The sequence below is a fragment of the Echeneis naucrates genome, chromosome 17 (assembly GCF_900963305.1).
Source record: "Echeneis naucrates chromosome 17, fEcheNa1.1, whole genome shotgun sequence".
In the NCBI taxonomy this organism is placed as follows: domain Eukaryota; kingdom Metazoa; phylum Chordata; class Actinopteri; order Carangiformes; family Echeneidae; genus Echeneis; species Echeneis naucrates.
The window spans coordinates 5,602,640-5,624,436 of NC_042527.1; the positions used below are offsets into that span (position 1 = coordinate 5,602,640).

At 40.8% G+C, this 21,797-nt stretch overlaps 2 protein-coding genes across 2 annotated transcripts; one reads left to right on the top strand and one right to left on the bottom strand.

Annotated features, from left to right (window-relative positions):
* Window positions 1-838: 838 nt before the first annotated feature.
* LOC115057383 (vasoactive intestinal polypeptide receptor-like) lies at window positions 839-17,704 on the top strand. Its single transcript, XM_029524469.1, has 13 exons — window positions 839-920; window positions 2,539-2,632; window positions 3,996-4,109; window positions 7,966-8,072; window positions 8,176-8,273; window positions 9,432-9,561; window positions 11,583-11,736; window positions 12,677-12,737; window positions 14,604-14,670; window positions 14,755-14,846; window positions 15,049-15,178; window positions 15,777-15,818; window positions 15,959-17,704. The coding sequence occupies exons 1-13, from the start codon at window positions 861-863 to the stop codon at window positions 16,148-16,150; spliced, it is 1,341 nt and encodes a 446-aa protein (XP_029380329.1). The 5' UTR covers window positions 839-860; the 3' UTR covers window positions 16,151-17,704.
* A 299-nt stretch (window positions 17,705-18,003) lies between these two features.
* On the bottom strand, window positions 18,004-21,608 carry LOC115057987 (kelch-like protein 40a). Its single transcript, XM_029525266.1, has 6 exons — window positions 20,370-21,608; window positions 20,084-20,244; window positions 19,836-19,943; window positions 19,337-19,522; window positions 18,970-19,119; window positions 18,004-18,311 (listed from the first exon to the last, which is right to left on the bottom strand). The coding sequence occupies exons 1-6, from the start codon at window positions 21,501-21,503 to the stop codon at window positions 18,200-18,202; spliced, it is 1,851 nt and encodes a 616-aa protein (XP_029381126.1). The 5' UTR covers window positions 21,504-21,608; the 3' UTR covers window positions 18,004-18,199.
* Between the last annotated feature and the right edge of the window lie 189 nt (window positions 21,609-21,797).

Sequence of the window (21,797 nt, forward strand, 5' to 3'; positions counted from 1 at the left end):
AAGATACAGAATTTTAAGTTGAGACTGTGTGTGTGTGTGTGTATAGGATTAAATTATATGATTTACCAAATATTTATCTGTTAGGCCTGGTTTACAATATCACATACTATACAGACAAGTTACATGCATCTATCCATTCCTTCATCTATCCGTTACACACACCACTTATCCATCAGGGGCCTTGGAGCCACTACCTGCTGACACTGAGTGGATGTGGGTTCACCCTGGGCAGCCCACCAGTCTACCACCAGACTGATACAAAGAGACAAACAAACATCTACTCTCACACTCACAGCTACAGACAATTTAGAGACAGTTAGAATTTTTTCATTTTTAGCTTTTTACATTTTTTACCTGTTTGAACACTGAACACTGAGGTTTTTTCAATAAAAGCACCTGAGATGTGGAAGGGCCGGTTTCATATTTAACGGTGCATTGTATTAATGTGCTTGTCTTACCTCCAGACATCTGTGTTGTAATGGATGACATGATAAAAGATTGCTTGTGATTAATAATGTAGGCAGTAGAGAGTGGCACAAAGAGCCAGCTATGGCATCTTGCGCTAGTGTCTTGCTCTCTGTGGGTACTGTTCACGCCCTCATCCACTGGCGTCCACACAGGAGGTTTCATTGGTTATTTGCTTAGTTGTTGAAGGTAAAGTCCCAGTGGGAGGAGGGGAAGGAGCGGGAGGAGGAGAAGGATTTCAGGAGCGGAGCAATTCACTTCACTCCGAGCGCAAGACCACACCGACTCAGTGAGGGGACCCACATCTTCAGCCCTTTAACTTAAGATTGTTGTTGGTTTGATCAATTACTCCCCCACCCCCCCACCCCTTTAACAAACCAAACACTTTCCCGGACATGTTGGTGGAACTTTCAAAGGGAATCTTGCTTCTTCTTTCCTGCATGCTGCTAAAACCAGTGAGTATATATATATATTTGAACACTTTTGACTTTTCTCACCACTTGCCCCCCGGCTGGCTCTCGGCTGCGCAGCGGTTTTGGCCCAGGTTGTCCATGTAGTGTCGCTCATTGCGGTGCTGAGTTGCGCTTTAGTGGATGCGCACGCTGGTTGCTGGCAGGAGCAATTTTGGATGCAGAGCGCACCAACGTGGAGCTCAGCCTGATCAGTGTGTGGATGAGCGGTGATCAGAGAGAGAGATTTGGATGGTTTAACATTGAAGCAAATGCCTGGCTTTAGCTTCATGGGGTGTTCACTCGTTATGGAAGGCAGTTTAAAACAAACAGTTCGTTAATTTATGCTTTTTATTATCATCTACCACAAATTTGATTGATTTTTTTTTTTTTTAAGTGACGAGCCCTTACAGTTTCCCCAGCACCATCACAACATGTGTCCTCAGATGCAGTGTACTCTCAATGCTCAGACCTTGCCTTTTGTCAGTTCCTCAGGCAAATCTTGCAGCTTTTTAAATCTCATTTGGCACCAAACAAAACATGAGGCCATACTCTGATTGTTTTTTCAGTGACAGTCATGTGTTTTATGTCCTGGCTGTTCTTCTTTCATTACCAGGTTAAGGCGAATTATCAGCCAGAAGCTGTGAGATGCTCAATTGTCTCCCACCCAGACACCATGGCAACGGCCTCCTTTGTACTGTCTGGTCTACAGATTCTTTTTCCATAACTGTCTCCTCTTGACAAGCATGTATGATTCACACTGGAATCCAGTTGGAGGTCAAACCCCTCAGAATAGCACAGTGGCTTTTACATTTGAATGTGCTCTCACAGACTGATCGACTCCCTCAGTGACACGAATCTGGTTAGTTAAAGGATGGAAGGTGTTCTGGTGGTGAGTAAGGTAAGAGGGACGAGGATCATCATCATCACCAATACCATCATGATGGGGTGCCGCAAGTTGTCTCCTGATACTTCAACTTACACCACAAAAGGCAGCAGCGATCCATCTCTGACATGTGCTGCAACTGCAGTCCAGCAGCACCATGGCTGAAGTGTCAGGACATGCTGGGTAGCCCGAGGAGTGAGATAAATCATAATCTTAACAGGGGAGTCAGCTTGTGTAGGGGAGACTGGAGTCATATGGGCCACTGTATAGCTAACAATAGACACGTACTACCATTCTGATTAATGCTCACACAGAGAAGAGTCATCCGCCTAAGTAGTAGCAATAAATCTTCTGGTCTTGCAGACGGTGTGCATGTTCTCTGGTGGTAAACCCTCACAGATTCAGCCTCATGTGGAAAAAACTCAAAGCCTGGAGGTTCCTCACAATTTCAAAACATGCAAATCCAAGAGATATGACGCTTGAATCACTGCCAAGATTAACACATCTGCCAGATTGATACATCTGCCGCATGTGTTTGGTGGAGAGATTAACGGAAGCCCAGATCATCTTAGAGACTGTACAAGTGCATACCTCAATATGCGGCACACTGTTCAGCCCCAAGGCAGCACAACTTTTGTATGTCCAATTTACAGACCAATCACCTGGGACTGACACTGTTTAAAATGTCACTGTGACCTCAGAGACTCACAGGAAATGTCTGAAATCTTCTCTTCACAGGTGTTTTCAATGCAGAACCAGATATGTGACATGTTGACAGAAATAGAGAAGGAGAGGGGCATATGTGAAGCTCAGACTGAGAACAGAACAACAGGTATTTCTTCTTTTCAGTTTCTTCCAGCTCTTTTTGCTTAGTTCACAAAAAGGGTCTGGCCAAAATGACACAACAAACTCTAAACACAGCATGAACTGCTCAAGCCTTCTTCCCTCTGCATTTACTTAACACCTTTCAAGGCTAAACACTTTTCACTTTGTAAGTCCAGCCCCTTGTCAAATGTGCTCCTTTTCACTTTCACTATCTGTTTGAAGTAAACATTCAGATAGATCACAATTTATCCTTGGTTTTCACACTAAGTCCTGGAAAGACATAGAATTACTTCGGTCTTCAACAACCAGCAAAGTTGCAGAAATTTTGGCCATTTGAGTTATGAATTTGTGCATGAATCTGTCATTAATGGCAAAAAAAGTTTTTTTTTTTTTTTTTTTGAGGTCACAGTGACCTTGGCCTTTGAAATGTAATCAGTTCCTTGATCCCTGATAGTTTGTTGAGAAATCTGAACAAATTCACTCCATATTGTCTTGATGTAATATTCAACAGGCCACTTGACCTTGCCGTTTGGCCTTTGACATTGAAAAGTCTTATTTGTTTATCCTTGAGCGTTCATGAATGCTTATGCCAAAGTATGGAAAAGCTCTGTCGAGGTGTTATTGACAGAAGGAGATGGATTTGCAGACATACTCTACCCAACTTTGCCTTCCCCTCCATGTGTCTTTCTCTTTCTCTCTCTCCCTCTCTCTCTCCCTCTCTCTTTTGCTCCCTCTCTCACCCCAACTGGTTGAGGCAGATGCCCCCCATTACATGTTATATGTAGCTACTCATAGCAGGCTGCCAATAATATTATTCTATTAGAGATAATTGTGCTTCAATTAGCTTCTACTACCTGTGTGTGGATCTGAAACCTTCATCATAACTACAGGTGCCGTGAGACTGTTTACTTCCACAAATTTTAGAAGTCATAAAAGAATTGTTATCTTTTCAATTCACATTTCACTTTGCTTGCCGTTCATTCTATTAAATGCCATTGCTGTTAGATCCACAGGACGATATGGCAGAACATTTCCTGGTGAACATGTTGAGCAGGTGCTGTGACCTGTTTCAGCATCCTGAGACCAAAACACACTGTGGAAAGTCACAGTGATCTGTTGAATTCAAATAACAGCATGTAGCGAGGGGCAGGGAGCTATTTTATTAGTCATGTTGGCGGGGTGTTAACTCAGGTCATCTGCTGCTACGAACCCAGGGCTTAAACAGCAGCTGAGCTGAGCTCAAACATGTTGGCTGCTATGGGAACATCACTGCTCCACCTTCATCCTCCAGGATGCTTATGTCACTGGAGCTAATCTGTGCTACAACACTTGTTTTCTTTGATTTTATGCTCTCTCTTTGTCCCCATTAGGTTGCAGTGGGACGTGGGACAAGATCACCTGCTGGCCCAGCGCTGACATTGGAGAGGTGGTTATCATCCCTTGCCCCAAATATCTCACCGACTCCTCCAGCGACATACTTACACGTAAGAATCAAGGTTACTGAGTAGGTCATGCATGAGCCCATACATTAATGTTAAATGCGAACACATATGGAACTTCCATAGAGTGTATGCTATAATTACCTTTCTGGGCAACTGTGTGTATGTGAAAGAAAAGAAGGGAAGTCGAATGACCACCTCTTAGTGAGGTATATTGAAAAGGTTACACTTGCATATGTGCATAAACGGAAAAATTCAACCCAGTTCATAATTTACAAAGGATATGGTGAACTCAGAACCAGCCCAACACCATCCACCCATCAGAGACACCTTCTGTTCACTTGTTCTCCTTTAATCTACGAGAAGGAGCCTCCCAGGGAGGTTACACTAATTATGTACAACGGAAAACACTCTTGAGAATTCACTGGTTAGACTGCCACATGTTTGTACAGTCCCTCCTGTGATTATACCCCTCTGGCTTTCCTGTATACCTCCATTTGCCATTAATTACCACACTGAGTCCACTCAGTGTAATCGTGCTGTTGGAGTTATTTATTTGTGGTCAGCTGGCAGAGAGACATCGATATTAACTTGGAGCCTTGAGAAACAACTCAAGTTAAATGTCTTTTCCAGGACCTGAAGCAGACTGAAATCCGTTTGGAAGTGATTCTTTAAATCAGCACTTGCCATACTCAAAGACAGCATATCTCTATGCCAAAGGAGGAGTAATACCTCCTGTTATTTCCATTTTTGGCTTTGTTTTTTCCCATGTTATATTCAGTTATTAATGGTGATAAAATGCGGGCGCATTGCCATCTCTCTGTATAAACATTCGAGGAAATTCTGTCGTGCAGCCTGTGCAGTTCATGATATTATAATATGAACATGACAAAACCTTACATATAGGCAGCTGCTGCAGAAAAATTCAAAGACTGGTCCTCAGGCAGTTGCCCAGAGGAGGGAGAATAACAGATTGAAAATCAAATGTCACGCTGTCCCAGCTACTTTGTCCTGAAATTACATTAAATGTTTGCCAGTCTTCCTTGCTTTCCATTCAAAGGAAACAATTTGATTTGTCGAACTCGTCTTCAGATCATACTGGTGTGTATGGGACAGTCTTTTACACAGTCTTTAACACAAAGTTAGCATAACTAGTATTAAGTAGCTAAAAAGGACACTGTAAGAAAATCTGTGTCATGTAGGGTCAAATTCTTAAAATATAAGCTGAAAGGAATTCAGAAACCTGGATGAAGTTGCTCTGCATAATCAACAAAAACATGACGACATCGACTGACATTGAACACTCTGGAACTATTAGATTCATTTGATCACATTATCAATACCTCATTTTGATTGATTTCCTTTACGGATTGTACCGAGGAAGTAATTCTGGGCATGTCCTGTAAACGAACACCAAAAAGAACAGTGTCTTATCACTCCCTATCAACTCCACTGCCTCCACACATGCTCTATCCCGAGAATATCAGCAATAGAAAAACTGAGAAATGTGAAATGTGAATGAGGTGACAAATCAGCAACGAATACATTTACAACAAACATTCCATGCCTTGTCTTTTCAGACAACTTCAATAGCACCTGGTGGGCTTGACGCAAAATAAAAACAGTGCAGATTCTGTAATGTAGCCAGTGTTTTCCCCCTCATTTCTCGGCTGTGAAAGGAACTCTAACCACTGATTTATCATCAGTATGTGAAAGCCCCCTGTATAGAAAAGGAGAAAAGGAGTTTCCTGGAAGATATGATGTAAGCCAGAGAGGAGCTAGTGTGACCCGAGAGAGCAGAAAGGACTCCTGAGAAAATAAAGAGGTGCAGATGAAGAATTTGTTCATCTGAAGGCAAAAACCTATGTACATCACTGTCACGTCAGAGGGTCGAAAAATCATGTGCCCCATGAGTTCATGGAACAACATAAAGTAAAGAAAGGCTGAGAAGAAGGAGGGGGATTATAAATAATCTGCTGCACTCGTGTGCATGATATCAATTATGCAGTAAATCAGCAAATCAGTGCAGGTCTCTGCTGGTGAAAGCTGCTGTGCTCTCAGGTCATGTAAGGGTTTTGTGAAATATATGACGTGTTTTTTTTTTTGAAGAAGAATTTTGGCTCTCCTAAAAGTTTAAGATAAAATTTTAGCTTCCTCTAAAATGTCCTCACTGTCAGTAACAGACGCAAAAAAAGACTCAATTTATTGACAGCTTTAGCTTTTTGTTTTATGATCTCCGCACAAAAAAAAGCAAGTGTTACGAAACATGGCGCCACTCAGGGCAGAGATCCAGGGTCAAGCCATAAATTAAGTTGAGATAGAGTTTGCCATTCTCATGAACTCTTTACCTAGTAGGTCATTCATCTTCTTTAATAACTCAGGCGGCTCACCCTCTCTGCAAGCTCATACTGTAGTACCTGCTTGTGAATGGTTTAAACAACACGCCACAATTTTCAGTTCACATTCATTTTATTCTGATATGAATCTTCCAATTAGATATAATTAGGAAGGATAAAGCGTTTCACTGTACAAAACTGACAGAAGAGCCAAGATAAAAATAAAAAAGTAATCAAAACAAGCCCTGGAAATCAAAACAATGATGGGGTGATTAACTCATTTGAGCTCTCCCTGTTGTCGTGCATGACACTGGGAATCCTTGTAGTCATGTTTTGGGGGATGATGAAAGCATTCTTCTGGCAATCCCTCAAACAAGCCAAATCCAGTGGTGGCATGGACTGAAACAGCAGCGGCTTAACAACGCCTTTGTGTCTTGTTATGTTGTTTGAGGAGACTAAGCCTCCGTCTCCTCTGCAATATGCCACTCAGGTATTTGCAGACCATATTTTAATACCAAACACAGTCTAAGACTTTGGATTGTTGGTCCTTTCCAAATACAGTTTTGATGTGCTCGTGATGTGGAGCGATACGGTTGGAAAATGTGAGGAATGTCCTACATTTAGATTTCTACAGCAGTGTACAGCACGCAGTTTATTTTATCACAAACATGCAGTATCTTTTCTTCAACTGACATAAATGGAGATAAGAAAGTGCTACAAATAAGTACATAAAGGCAATGAGCGACTGAAATAGCACTTAAGGTAAGATAAGCTTCACTTCACTTAGGAAGAACTCACTCGCTCTGGAAGTCAAAATTTTGCCTAACATTTGTGTACACGAACTCTCCAATAAGTTAGTAAGCAACTGTGACGTGAACGTGACCTACTTTTTCAAAGGATTAGATTTCAAAAATACTTTCTGCTGGGCTCTACTTTACTCTACTGCACCACGTCCAAACTGTCATATACTAACCACTTCTCTCTGGAGTAGAGCAGCTTTTCTCTTCTTAACTCTTCTAAACTACAGCCTGCTGTGTTTAACTCAGCTCTTGTACTGTCTAGTCTCCTCTCCAGAACTGTACAAAGCTCTCCAGGTCAGGTCTACTGCATTATCCTCTAAAGAGCTCCACTCTGCTCCCAGTATCTCCTCTCAGTTGGTCTAATGAACTTGGACCATTAACCTCTGCTCCCATGGGCAGCCCAAAGTAAAAATATCTCTCTGCTCAACTGTTGCCCTCCTGATGTTTGTGTGCAGCCCCACAGTAATTAAGAAACAGATGGAGGCGGATACACTTGGGAACATCTCTGAGCTGGTGGGACGACTGATCCCCTTCAGTCATTGCTACCATTTCCTTTTAGTATTTGGGATTATTCCACTGAGACACATTCATCTCAGTGTGATATAATTAAATGCAATTAAATGAAGAGGAAGTTTTGTCTTGTAGCTCGTGCGACTTTTCTCCTGCCCCACATATACACATTGTGAAAACACATTAAATTTGTCACAGCAATGAATTTTACACTGTGACAATGTTAATTATTTCCTCCACTCCTCTGTTCATCAGGGAATCTGTCAAAGATGTGCACTGAGAACGGCTGGACTCCGATCAGCATCGACTCCTACATAATGGACTGTGGATACAATCCCAACAGCACTGTGGATGACGATACGGTTAGTACGTTAATCATTTCCAGAGCCCAGTGTTGCTGCGGCTGTATCAAACCAGGTCCAGGTCAACTGTTAACTGTCAGTGTAACGGAATATGTTTTCGCAGGGAACATTCTTCAGCGCTATAAAAGTGGGTTACACCATTGGACACAGCATGTCGCTCATTTCTCTGACGATTGCCATCATCATATTGTGTCTGTTTCGGTAAGGAGATCCATCAGGACACCACTTATTGTCCCTGCGTAAAGATAACCAAGCACCCTTCCCATAATTTAGAACGATAAAACCCAAATGGCCTCCCATTTCACACCATACTTACGGCATTTTATAGATATTTTACAATGTTTTTCACACAGTAATGTGGCTCTGCCAGCTTTCTTGGAACATACCGATTTGACATAACCTGCTACTGCAGTAAACGGCAAGCTGCTGTAAAGTCGAACCATTCAAAACATGCTGCTGTCATTCGCAGCATGTTCACGTTTGACCTTTGTCCGAGAGTGCAGAAAGTGTGTGTTTTGTATGAGTATCATGACACATCAGTGGCCGTTAGTGTAAGTCGCTGGTATGCGTGCGGCGTCCAAACGCCATCCCTATTCAGTTGTCCGTGTGCGCTTTGGAGTGTTTGTGTGTTTTGACCTGAACAACCAGGGATGTGCGCCTTGGCTTATGAATGCCAATATTTCGGCCCATACAGCAGAGACACAGGATGTGAACAGCACTTGTTGTTTATGTTCAGTTGTAGAAATGTTGTTCAGGCAGCTGGTTGATGTTGTGTGTCGTCTCACGCATCCTTTTGGGACACATCGGCTCATGGCCTTACACAATTCACGCCTGATTATAACCTCACTGAGAAGGCATTTGCTTGAAAACACCCAGAAGAGAGAATTTACATTAGTGACATTTTCTCTGTGAACCCTGCTGGGTTGCTCTTGTTTAATTCTGTGCAGTTTCTTTTTTTTTTGTTTCTGGCGGATAAATATATGTTTCACTGAAACACACTACACACTACAAACACACTGCAGCCATATAAAGTATGACAGATGCAGAGAGCCTGGCATTTAGATAGCACAATAGCGCAGCACAGTAGGCGTGCATTGCAAGGCAGAAAATCACCATCCTCAGACACACATTCTTCCTGTGACTCTTTGCTCTTATAAATGAAGCCAGTAAAGTTTGTGGGGAATGTTTCCCTGATATTTATTCATATTCCATTGTTGGGTGCAACACATACACACTAGATCGAATGGTTTTCAGAATAGGTTGTGTAAAAGTTAAGGTCTTTAATCAAAAGGAATTCATAAACGTGATTTATGCAATGTTTTCCCCTTTGACTTAAATGTTATGTGTCTGTTTTCACAGGAAGTTGCACTGTACAAGAAATTACATCCACATGCACCTCTTTGTGTCTTTCATACTAAAAGCTGTGGCTGTTTTAATCAAGGACGTAGTCCTGTATGATGTTGGGGAGACAGAAAACTGCCAGTCATCGGTGAGTGTGCCGCAGCCTCCACTCTCCCCTCTCTGTGCTGCCAGCTCACCCACCAATATGCCCATTTTATGTGCAAAGCTGTACAATTTATTGATTTCTCCTCCCACATAATCCCAAATCCTGCATCATAGATCAAGTCAACTTGTCTATTTTACGCACAGGCAGCATCTGTCTCTTTACTCACAGACTGTAGTGACTTTTAGGTCTGTCTCAGAGTTTGCTCAGTGTGCACACACTCAAGCGCCTCTGGGTGTGGCAATGTTTGCCAGGTACCGACCACTCCTATGAAGACATTAGCCCTTTCACCTGTCCAGCAGGATGTTATAAGAGATCCTGTTTGCTGAACGTAAAGCTGAATTACAGACAGCTTTATCAATAAGTCCCATTTTGAGATTTAATAATTGCTTTGTTTCGACAACATGATTGTAGTGACAAAATCTTTAGAGCTAACGTAAGGTAAGGAGTTAACTTTAACGTTTTCACATCATGAGGCTATTTTGGTTTTATTGAACTGATCGAGTCATTGGAGTCTGAAGAGTTTTCTCAGAACATACTCCAGCTAAGTTCCATACTTTATTACCAGAGAGGATTAGATCAGAAGATTGTAAATTGCCTGTACTAGCTCTAAGTGCTGTTCGGTAATGGTTTCCTCTTCAGGGTCCACAGATTGTCATGGTCCAAACACAGCTGCTGCATCACTCAACTGCCTCTAAACTCCACTTAAACGAAAAGCAAAGAAAGAAACATATTACTGACTAACAGTACTACAGAGAGCTGAACTGAAACCTGAAAGCTTAATAAGTAAAAATGCAAATGACTGAAACTCCAGCACGGTGCAAAAGCTTATGTTGTGTAGTCTATGAAATTATTAGTTTACTTAGAGAACTTTTCCTCTGTGCAGGAAATAGTGTTTTTGATTTCTCAGTTTGTAGCTGCCTTTATTAAATGCCATGCCCCATAAGCCCATAAGGCCATTAGCTCCACTTACAAAGGACCAGATTGAAGAAATGTTTAAATTGCAGGGAGACCGCAGTTTTGGTTGATATTGAGGAAGTCAAGTTACTCAGATTTTGTTGTGAAGTTGTTTTTTGTTTTTTTTGTTTTTTTACAATCACAAAGTTTTGGCGTCCAGTAATAAATGCTCTACCACAATGATTTTCAACCTTTTACTGGCTCCTGTTGCAAATCTCAGAAATGTTGCGGGCCCACATCTGACCCTGTAACAGCACAAAAGTGTCCTATCGGAGCATAAGAGCACAAAGAAGCCCCCAAAATTAAAATAACAGAAAAGCTATATCCAGGAGAGGATTAGCTTGGCTAAGGGGCAAGAATGCAAATAAGCATATTTCCCAAATGTCAAACCCTACCCAGTGTTTTAAGAAATATATTGGTGAGTCATATTTGGGAAGGTATTACCCAGTGTTTTCTGAACTTAGTCGGGACAAATCCCAGCTGCTGTTTTAATTAGAGCCTCCCTTATACAACCTCATATTCATGGTAGCACAGTACTAATATTAACTAGAAGAAGAACAGCGCATTGATTGTTTAGCAAATGTTAAATAGTGCCAGATAATGTGAACTCATTTTTTAATTGAGTAAGGTTTCCACCTGTCTCGCATGATCTGTTTGTAATGTTACAACAAGGAAGCCACCAACGGCACTTTCTACCCATGGTGCTGTGGGGAGTGTGAACCTCAAATACACTGAGTTACAGACTTAATCAATAGAGAGGCCAATCAGTGTTAGTCAGTACGATCATAAGCCATGTATGGTTTTCTCTGATTATAATTTTGCTAATGACTCTCCTCACTGCTTCTTCTGATGAGTGAATTGCCAAGTTTAATAGAACTGTTTTCTGATAGCTCGGTCATTAATATTAATTTCAGAGTAATTTACAAAAAAAAAAAAAAAAAAATTCTCTCATCCTAGATTTGTTTTCATCATTCAACGTGTAATGGAACTGCATTTATCTACATTCACTGGCACTGCAATAATCTCTTAATGTCCCGGCTGTATTGCAGGTGGGCTGCAAAGCTGTGGTGGTCTTCTTCCAGTATGGGATCATGGCCAGTTACTTCTGGCTGCTGGTGGAGGGGCTTTATCTGCACACTCTGCTCGCCGTCTCCTTCTTCTCTGAGAAGAAGTACTTCTGGTGGTACATCCTGATTGGCTGGGGTACGTGCTAGCTACTGTGCCATATGTTGACGAATATAGATAACGCATTCAATCAAATTTTCAAGGACATTTGATGCATCCATTTCACTGAAGTGGCAGCCTGAAATGATCCAGTGCAATCATGGGACCGCCTGGATGTTTGTTTTGTCTTTACTATGACAATCACAACATACATGGTCTTGGGTTAATGAATTTCTAAGTGATGTTTTAGACGTGCAGTAGCTATGGGAAAACACTGAGCATTTTCCATCTGCATATAAATGAGAGCCCTCGCTGCCAGGTTTAGATTAGAAGCAGGCAGCTACCACTCTGCCCATGTTTTTCAAGCCTCAGATTCCTACCATGTGTTTTCATTCTTTTTTATAGGAAAAAAGCTCATTGACCAAAATCCTGCATCTATGGCAGACATGTTATATGAATAAAATGAATTCCTTCTGAAACTAAGAGGTGATCTATTATACACCTAGGTACTGCATGCTGTTGTAGGTTTGTAAGTGTTCACCAACCAAAAATATATGTACATATATCTTATGAAGAATTGGGCAAACCATTTAATGTGTTTTTTTTTTTTCAGATTATTTGACCCAACAACAAATGCATCTAAAATCCATGAATGCCTGATGTTCTTTTTTCCAGTAACTCTATAGATAGACTTGAAATGTTGTGTCTGTCAGCAGAAAAATATGCAATCAATCATGTGACTTTACTGCAGACACCCTGGATAAGCCAATATTGGCATTGAACAACTATATCAGTGATTCCTGTTAAAAATGATAAGCGTAGCCAAATGATAATATGACTTTAGCTATAAAATCATCCAAAAGATTAACATTGTTGCGTTTGTGTGAACAGAGTGGACATCCTTCATTCTCTCTGTGAGATAAAGATTATTTTAATGTTGAAATAACAAATACAAATTCTGTTTCTGTGTTGCTTGCAGGAGCTCCGACCATCTTTATCTCAGCCTGGGTGTTTACAAAACTTTATTTAAATCATCCTGGGTGAGTTAATAATTGGTCTTTGTTTTAATCTTGATGTTAGGTGAAGTGAACTTACCTCCTTGCTTTGATTTAGATTAGAATGGGTTAAGTTCAGGGCTTTCCCCTGGCAGGAAGACACATGAGCTAATGTACATTTATGCAATGGAGGGAATAATATGGTGTTTCTGTGATGATTAATTGCTAGCCTAAGTGGAGGTCTGTGGTCAACTATTTATCAGCAAAAGGCAAAAGCCAAAAAAAACAAAAAAAACAATCTCTTTAAACAACAGCTGAGTGCTTCATGTGCTTATTACTCTGCAGTGCCAAATTCCATAATTTGGGTGGATTTTTTTAAAGCCTGTTTTACTTTGTATAAATGAGGACTGCATGCATTTGTAATGTTTAAAACTTGCTTGAAAGTGAAAAAAGTGCGATGATGTGTGTTTGAGATAAGTGGTGAGATAGCCACAGCCCAGCTTAGAGTGCACACCTCATCCACATCAGCATCTGTATGACATCCTGCATTACACCAGTCACATTCATTAAGTTAAGATGACTTTATTTTTCCCCTGGGGAGCAATTTGTTGCACAGCCAGCAAAACAACACAAAGTAACAAAAAAAAAGAGGACACATTCGACCTAAGGTGAACAGGTTTGCACCTCAGCTTTGTAGCAAGTTTGAGACACCACAAAGTCACCACGACACCGCAGCCCTCTTTGGACCTGTTTTACTGATTTGAGTCTGGAATGATATAACATCAGTTCACATCGCCTTCTCTGAACACTATCTGTTTCAGCTCCAAAGGCAGTACAGCAACATATTTATACAATTTCTATAAAAAATAACATGAATTCAAATGATCGTATCGTGGTTATATATTTCCTTTTCCCTCATGGGCTGCCTGTGATGATATAACATGTGACAGGGACGGCATCAGTTCACATCCTCCTCTCCGAATACTGTAAAGGATGCACAAAATAATAAAATAAAACAAATCACAAAATTTAGATAAGTTTGCCTTGTCTCACATGGTTAATTCCTCACAGTATAAACACATTAACCTTGTGTATACTCACACACACACTCTTGAATGGCCTTAGATGAGGAAAAATACTATTTACACTCATTTTATGCAAATCCCACAAAAACAACCTTTCCCATAATGCTTTGCGTCGCAAAGTGCGACTTCAAAAGAGCAGTGGCACTTCAAAATGGAAAACGACGCAACGCTAACCTCTTAGGTAACCTTACAGTACAGACTTGTGCTTTATGCATTACATATATCTGACATACCTCTTTTGAAATAGGCTTACAATATTGTGTCTGAAGCTCTGCCGCAACTTTTTGACAACAACGTACCTGCTTCTCCGACCTCCAAATGCAGAGATAACCTCTAATGCGCGTGCACCACAGCCTGGGGCGTTCACTGACCTAAATACACAGCATGTTCCTATGAAAATAAAAGGCACCAATAATATTGACTTCACATAATCATTGAGTACCGAATCAAATAAAGTTATTTGAACAGCAAGTTTCACTTATTGAACTGGGGCTTAAAGCTAGCTATAATATCAAAACACAATATTACAGCTTGTCTTTGTTTCATATAATTTGATATGGCGCTTTAAAAGTTTATTTAAATTTGTGTTTTTCTTTTGGTGACATTATTACAGTTAGTGTTGTAATACAAATTTGTTGAAATGTAAAATCCCAAAATCAGCAGAATGAAAATAATTTAGTTTGAGCCTCAAAACTTTCAAAACTTGTTTTTCATTTTTGTTATTTAGTAACTGAACTCTGCTTTATTCAACTGTATTTCATTTATAGTTCAGTATTTCATTATTGTTTTACCTTTCACTTATTGTTTTAACTCTCTCTTCTGGCAGATGCTGGGAGACAATCAATGACAATCCGTGGTGGATCATAAAAATACCTATTTTAGGCACCATACTTGTGAGTCATAAAGCCTCCTCATGGATACCATCTGTACAGCTCCATATAATTCAATCACAGTAGTCACTGTTACTCTCTCTACAGGTGAACTTCTTCCTTTTCATTTTTATAATTCGGATTTTGCGACAGAAGATGAATTGCCCAGATATCGGAAGAAAGGAATCCAATCAGTGTTTGTAGGTTTCCACTGCATATTGTCAGCATCTCTGTCGTAGTATATATTACAGACATTTCACATCAGCTGCTTTGTAATAAATTACCACCATGGTGTTGTTGGTAATAAACAATATCTTTTGCCTAGTGATTATAGACTTTGTGGCATTTCAGATGTATTAACACAGGACTTCTCTTCATTTTCTCACTTCCCTACTTTCCTAGGAGACTGGCTAAATCCACGCTATTGTTGATACCTCTCTTTGGAATCAACTACATCATTTTTGCCTTTATTCCTGACCACATCCACCCACAAGTCAGGATGGTGTTCGATCTTATTCTGGGGTCATTTCAGGTAACACTTGCTGACAGCATACAAAGTCTTCGGCAGCCTGTCTGTACTTTCTAAATTCTAGAGAGCTGCTTTAGTACTGCTTACTGATGAATGTTTCTTTTGACCACTTCAGGATTGACATCTCATGTCTCAGGTAAAACTAGTTATACAAGTGTGTCAGCAAATAGACGGCTAAAGTGAAAGTCCTTTGTTCAGCGAGGTTACATGAAACTGCTTGGTGGTATGAAATCAGGTTGTTGGTCTGTGTACATAAGATGCTTAATTTTGCATGGCAGAATGATGAAGTCACTGACCTACTGGGCAATAAAGTGAATGTATATGTTGCTTGCCAAGTGAAATGATGCAAACCTAGCAATGGAAAGTATTCTTAATTTATAGCCATTGCTGCTCGGACTGATATCTCCTGGGGAAAATTCCCGGAGATTTAAATGATTAACATCCCTTTCTAAGCCTGAAGTTGGTCATAATGTTACCATCATTATTCATACACAAACATTTGACACAAACATGAGTGTTTCCCCAGCTGTACTATCAGACTGGTATTTCTTTCCAGAGCTCTTATCAGACGGTGCTGTTTATCTCATTCTCTCTTCGACAGGGTTTTGTTGTTGCAGTTTTGTACTGCTTTTTGAATGGAGAGGTAAGTGGAATCAAACAGAAACTGTTTTTGAAAATGTTTGCTTTCCTGTTTACGTCACTAAATCTGAATTAAGTGGCATGTCAGACCCTCTTAACTCCTCCTCTTCATCCTGTTGGTCTACCTCATTATCTCTCGTACAGGTGCAGTCAGAGATTAAACGTAAGTGGCGCAGATGGATGCTGCAGAGGTTCCTGGGTGCTGACACTAAGTACCAACAGCCCTCCTTAGGCAGCAATGGCAACAACTTCAGCACCCAGATCACCATGTTGACTAAGTGCAGCCCTACTACAAGCCGGGCATCTGAGTGTCAGGAGCACCTCTCTGCCAACTGACACCACAGTTTCCTCCCTTTTCTGTTTTTACATTCATGGGTGGCTCACATGCACTGTCACAGTGCAGATCACATTCATTTTCTGTTTCTGACGGAGATTTAGTTAATCGTTATTTAATCCATTGCCTGTCAGAAAATTTACATTTTTACCAGGCATCAAAATTCACGATAGAAACACTCCTCTTTTTCAGTTAAGGAGTTAAAATGTGTTCTTTGCATTAAGAAATAATAATCAAACAATACACTTAAAGGGAACACTGTCATAGCTATGATCAGGGAGATACTGTTGTTTTTGGTTGACTGACTAACTAGCAAATAATCTCATATCCAGTGTCACACTGACTTAGTAAAGCATTGCTTTGGTCTATACATGAGTCAGCTTGATTTAAAAACCAATCAAGTCTCTGAATGCAGCAGGGAAAGAAATTGTAACAATCATAATATGAGATGAGCTGCATCCTATTAGACACAAGATGTTCGGGAAAAGGGTATGTTACATAAGAGGCCAGCAAACACTTGAACTGATAGCCATGTGGCTCGAGGTACCAATAAATGAGCATCAGTGTCAGGCTGCCATGAACAGAAGTCACAGTGGAGGAACCTATGAGATAACCAGTGTCTGGGTGTTTGTATCCGGTGTATGACAGTTTTATACGGGACACACTCTGCCGAATCACTGCCGGTAACATTCCAGAGGAGAGACTAAAACTCCCGCTTGTGAAATTTATCTCAGATTACGAAAGGCTTTTAGTTTCGTCTGAGTGCACAGTCGTTTATCAGACATTTATTTTTTTCTGTTTCTGAAACTAATGGACCAGATGTATTTTGTTATTTGTCAATCTGAATTAAAATGTGGTAACAACTGTTAGCTTACACCAAATGGACTGCATGGAAGAATTCCTCTCATTAGATAAAGTCTCAATATCTATACTGACAGATTTCATATTTGTTGCATGGTTTTTTTGTTTTTTGTTTTTTTTGGGGGGGTGGTGTTACCTTTTGGATGACGTTGACATTTCCATCACTCTGGTCCAGACTGAAATATCATAGCAAATCTTGTACAAAACATTCAGATAATCTGTGCAGACATTTATGATTCCTAACTGTTGAATCCCGCTGTAGTGATTCAGTTTTTTCGGTCTGTGAAAAGTATCACCATCTGTTGGGTCGATTGCCACCCAAATGAGATTTAATTGAAATGTACTTTTATTCCTGGGTGAATTGTAATAGTCATCGGATAAAAATGTCCAGGAACTTTTGGCTTAAGATTTCAAAAGGGATGACTTTCCCATCAGGCTCAGCTCCACTTTGGATTTAGTGCTGATCAGAAAACTGCTAGAAAGCAAACATGCCAAGATGCACTGTGCGAGCATTGTCAGCGTGTAAAACTAAAGTGAAGTGAAAATAAGAGTACCTCAGACTAAATGTCACACATATGTATTGTATATAATGGGAAGTTGTAAATATGGCTAATGAAGTTGTATATTAAACAGTTTATGTTTTTTATGGTGATGACTTATTGTGCTCAGGTGTCAAGTGGAGATCGATGTTTACATGCCTCATGCTATTTGCATAATGTCAGTAATGGTGATACAGTTACTTGTTGCTGTTTAAATATTGTGCACCGCAAATGATGTGGAATCAGCAGTAAATATGTTATTGTAAACTGTCCAAATAAGATGAATAAAAGCATTTGCACTGTGAAGAGGCCTTTTATGTTGTCCCTAATAAGCCTTTATCTTTATTCGTGTTGAAATAAAGCAAATATAATAAAGAAAATTCATGAAATAATATGATAAAAACAGATGTACAAATAAATTATATAGCTTTTTATAAAAGACATTTAATGAGAAATTATAAATTTGGCCATTTCCAGCCCTGTTTAGTTTTAGTATGTATCTGTCTCCACCTGCTGTATATGCAAGAAAAACAAAATAAAACAATATGATTCTGAATTTGAAACACAAAAGCCAAATTCAACTTGCCAAAACATTGTGTCCGTAATAAGTGTGCCCATTTACTCTAATGGTAATGGTAGATCATTAACCAGTTATAATTTAGTGAGACGCAGAGTGTTGAGATGCACTGGAAGAACAGTGGATCCCTCAGCATAGATGATCTCTCGCAAAATCCCGTTCCAGCATTTTTCTGCCTCATCATACCTGTGAGAAAGAGACATGTTAATGTTAAGTGTCATTTTACAGTGAAAATTTTTCTGAATCAATAATGTTTTCAATTTATTATTTGTGTGAAGGTTTATGAATAGAAACAGTGTTATTGATGTGTAAGAAATCATGCTTTGTAAATCTATAGAAACGAGAATAATTTGCTTAATTTGTTTTTAGAATTTCTCTTTTTTCTTTTCTTCTCCTTTCTTTTAGTGCGCGTCATTTCATCGTATTTTGGGGAACTATTGTCAGCAGCAGATTAAGACGCATTTGGTGGTCAGAGGAGCATATCAGGATCTCTGTGGCCCGGAGGAGAAAGATCTTAAAAGCTTTGATAATACAGACAATATTATATTATTATGGTCAGTATTTTGATGGGATTTGATGAGAAAAAAGTAAATCTGTTCAAGTGAAGACTAAATGACCTTCAACATTTGGAGCTAATGGTGAGACTAAAGCCCTCCAATTTAGCATTTATGAGTTCCATTTCAACATGAGTGAATTTAGCACGTGATGTAGTTGTAAGCACATGCACGTGTTTGCTGATGTACGTCATCTATGTTAAGAAGTCTTTTTTATTAAATGTCTGTGTACTGATTCTAAGTGTTAAATTGAAGGTTGAATTGACAGTGGCAATTCAGTGGAACGTTACCTCCAGATGTCAGTCATCTCTGTTGGAACAGGTTCTTCACTGGTCTCACTGGGCATCATGGCAAAGCCCCCCACAGCATACAGGAAGTCTCCCAAAGAGATAACATTCAGGGAGCTGCGCTCCTGAGGGAACTCGGTGAACTCAGACCACCTGGAGAAAAACAGGACAATAACTACAGATGGGGAAGTGATGATGACGTTAAATAAGCAGCTATATTACTGTGTGTGACACCACATCAGCAAAATGAGTGCTCTTTTATGACCTAATGATCTTCTTTTCACGCTTGGTGAGTCATTTCCCGTGTGTGGACAGATGCTTCACCTGATTACAATTTCATACTGTGGATCATATAAAAATGTTGTCTCACTTGTTGGTGGCGATGTCATAGACCTCTACAGAGCTGGTGAGCCCTGCGTCAGTGACCCCCGTCACCACATAAATCTGGTCTCTGTGGACGGTGACACCGAACAGGGAGCGAGCTGTCTTGAGAGGAGCCAGGTCCTTCCACTCAAACTTAGTAGGATTGTAGACACAGACTCTTCTCATGCATTTCCTGCATGAAAAACATGGGCACTTTGCATGAAATACTGTTTTTTAATGATAGTGTCAGGACTGTTTTCTTTGTTTATCTGCCTGTTGTGAGTACACCAACTCTGCAGAAAAGCGATGCTGGTGGGTTTAGTTTGCATACAGTAGGCAAGAACAAACTGGGGTTTCATTTGGCAATATCATATCACTCACATAAACAGCATATTTTTCATGATAAGTCTTGAATAAGGAATTTCCAACAAGGTAATTTTCCCAAATGGATACACCCCTGATGGGTAATGACGCAAAAGTTATAGACCATGTGGTGTGACGCTTACTTGCTTTCAGACTTTCCTCCAATGACATAGACAAGACCTTTGTGTGATACAGTTCCATGGCCATATACTGGATAAGGCAGAGGGTCGGATTCACCCCATTTGAAAGACCTGTGTACAAAGACATTTACATAGTAAATCATAAAATACAGGTATAATATCATGAGTAGTGCATCTATAAATAATAACTAAAAATCAAATGCTTTTTAATGAACATTACCAACTATTTTAAGATGAATGACAGTACTTACTGTCTGTCATAGATCATGACTGAATCCAGGACGTGCTCGCCTTCCTTGAGTTCCTTCCCTCCCACGACATAGATGGAGTTCTCGATGTCTGCCAGCCCAAACAGACAGCGAGGGTTGGGCTGGGAGGGCATCCCTAACCACTCTGAGCTCACTGGGTCAAACTGGGTAGGTAGAAATTATTAAGTCATTAGATGTTTTGTAGGACTTTCAAGAAGTAATTGCAAGATTAGCGGTTTGCTTTCAAATGTCACAAGGCTGCTGGTGGTTCTGATGATCAGTGCATTACCTGTAGGAAGTAAGAACTGAATGGCTCGTCTTTATCCTCCTCATCGTAGAGCAGTCCTCCAACAACAAACACCTGATTCTGCTCAGTGACCAGACTGCAGTGGTTTTTGGGAATTTCTGTGGATTCTGACACCACGAAGCATTCATTTCCTACTGGATCATAGGCCACAGTCCCCGAGGCATTGATCATAAGTATCAGGTCCATCTCAAACATCCCAAAGCGTGGGTTGTTGTTGAGTATACCCGGCAGGTACCCTTCCTCATCCTCATCATCCTCCTCCTCCTCATTTTCACTTCCTTCTTCTCCCTTTGCCCTGTCTCTTTTGTGCTTCCTGGGCTTCGGGAGACGCCCTCTATGAGCATCTTTAACTAGGTCCAGTTCCTTCTTGATCTCCTGGCTGAACCGTATGTACTGGTGACGCTCCACTTTTTCTTTAAAGTAATCCAAAGGTATCAGCCTAAAACGGATGCAGTGCAACAGTTCTGGCAGGTCTTTTATCCGGTTTGTCTCATCGTGTTTGACCCAGTCCATCAGAGATTCAAACACCAACTCCTCCCGCTCAACGTTGAGGGCATCTGATGTGATGATAATGGCCAGCTCACTTGGGGCCAGCTGCAGAAACTCCTGGTCCCTGACAACAACCTGGTAACGTTCACAGATGAACTCTCTGGCACCCAGGGCGAGCCTGGGACAATCCAGCAGCAACCCCAGTCTGAAGATAGCCAAGCAGTTTCCCAGCACAAGCTTCTCTTGAAGGTAGGACACACATACAGAGAAGATAGAGGGGATCTGGTACATGTTAGCAACCATGAAGATATCCTGGACATTCTCCTCTGTCAGATTAATGTCAGACGTGTATAAATAGCGCAGGATCATCCCCATAACTTTTGGATCCACATCTTTAAGGACAATTTCACGTCTCTTGCCCTCTTCTAGGTCAGACAGGAACATGGCCTTGAAGAAGGGACTGCTGGCTGCCAAAACCAAGCGGTGGCATGGAAAATCCTTGTCTTGGATTTTGAGAACACAGTCCACAAACTTGTCATTCTCCAACAGATCACACAGTCCATCCTGAAGGAGCGTCTGTTGGTACATCCGTGGCTGCTGCACAGGGTCTATAGTCACGGCAGCCATTTTCTTCTGTCACCAGGTCCTGGTTGGGTATGGTGGGCACCCTACTTACTCCCCACTACGGAGCAGGACTGTCAGCCTCTCACAGGGTTGCTCAGATTGCTGGGAATAGTCTCTAGTTGGTTGGGTGGTTGGTGGCTGGCTGGCTGCAGCTGTTTGTGGATGTCAGTCACGCTGTAAGTCTCGGGTATTTATAGTCAGGACTCTGACAAAGCTGAGGAATCCATTTTGGTGGACATATCCCCTCCTGCACCACATAGATCCCCACAAACAGCTGAATGACTAAGCGTAGGGGTG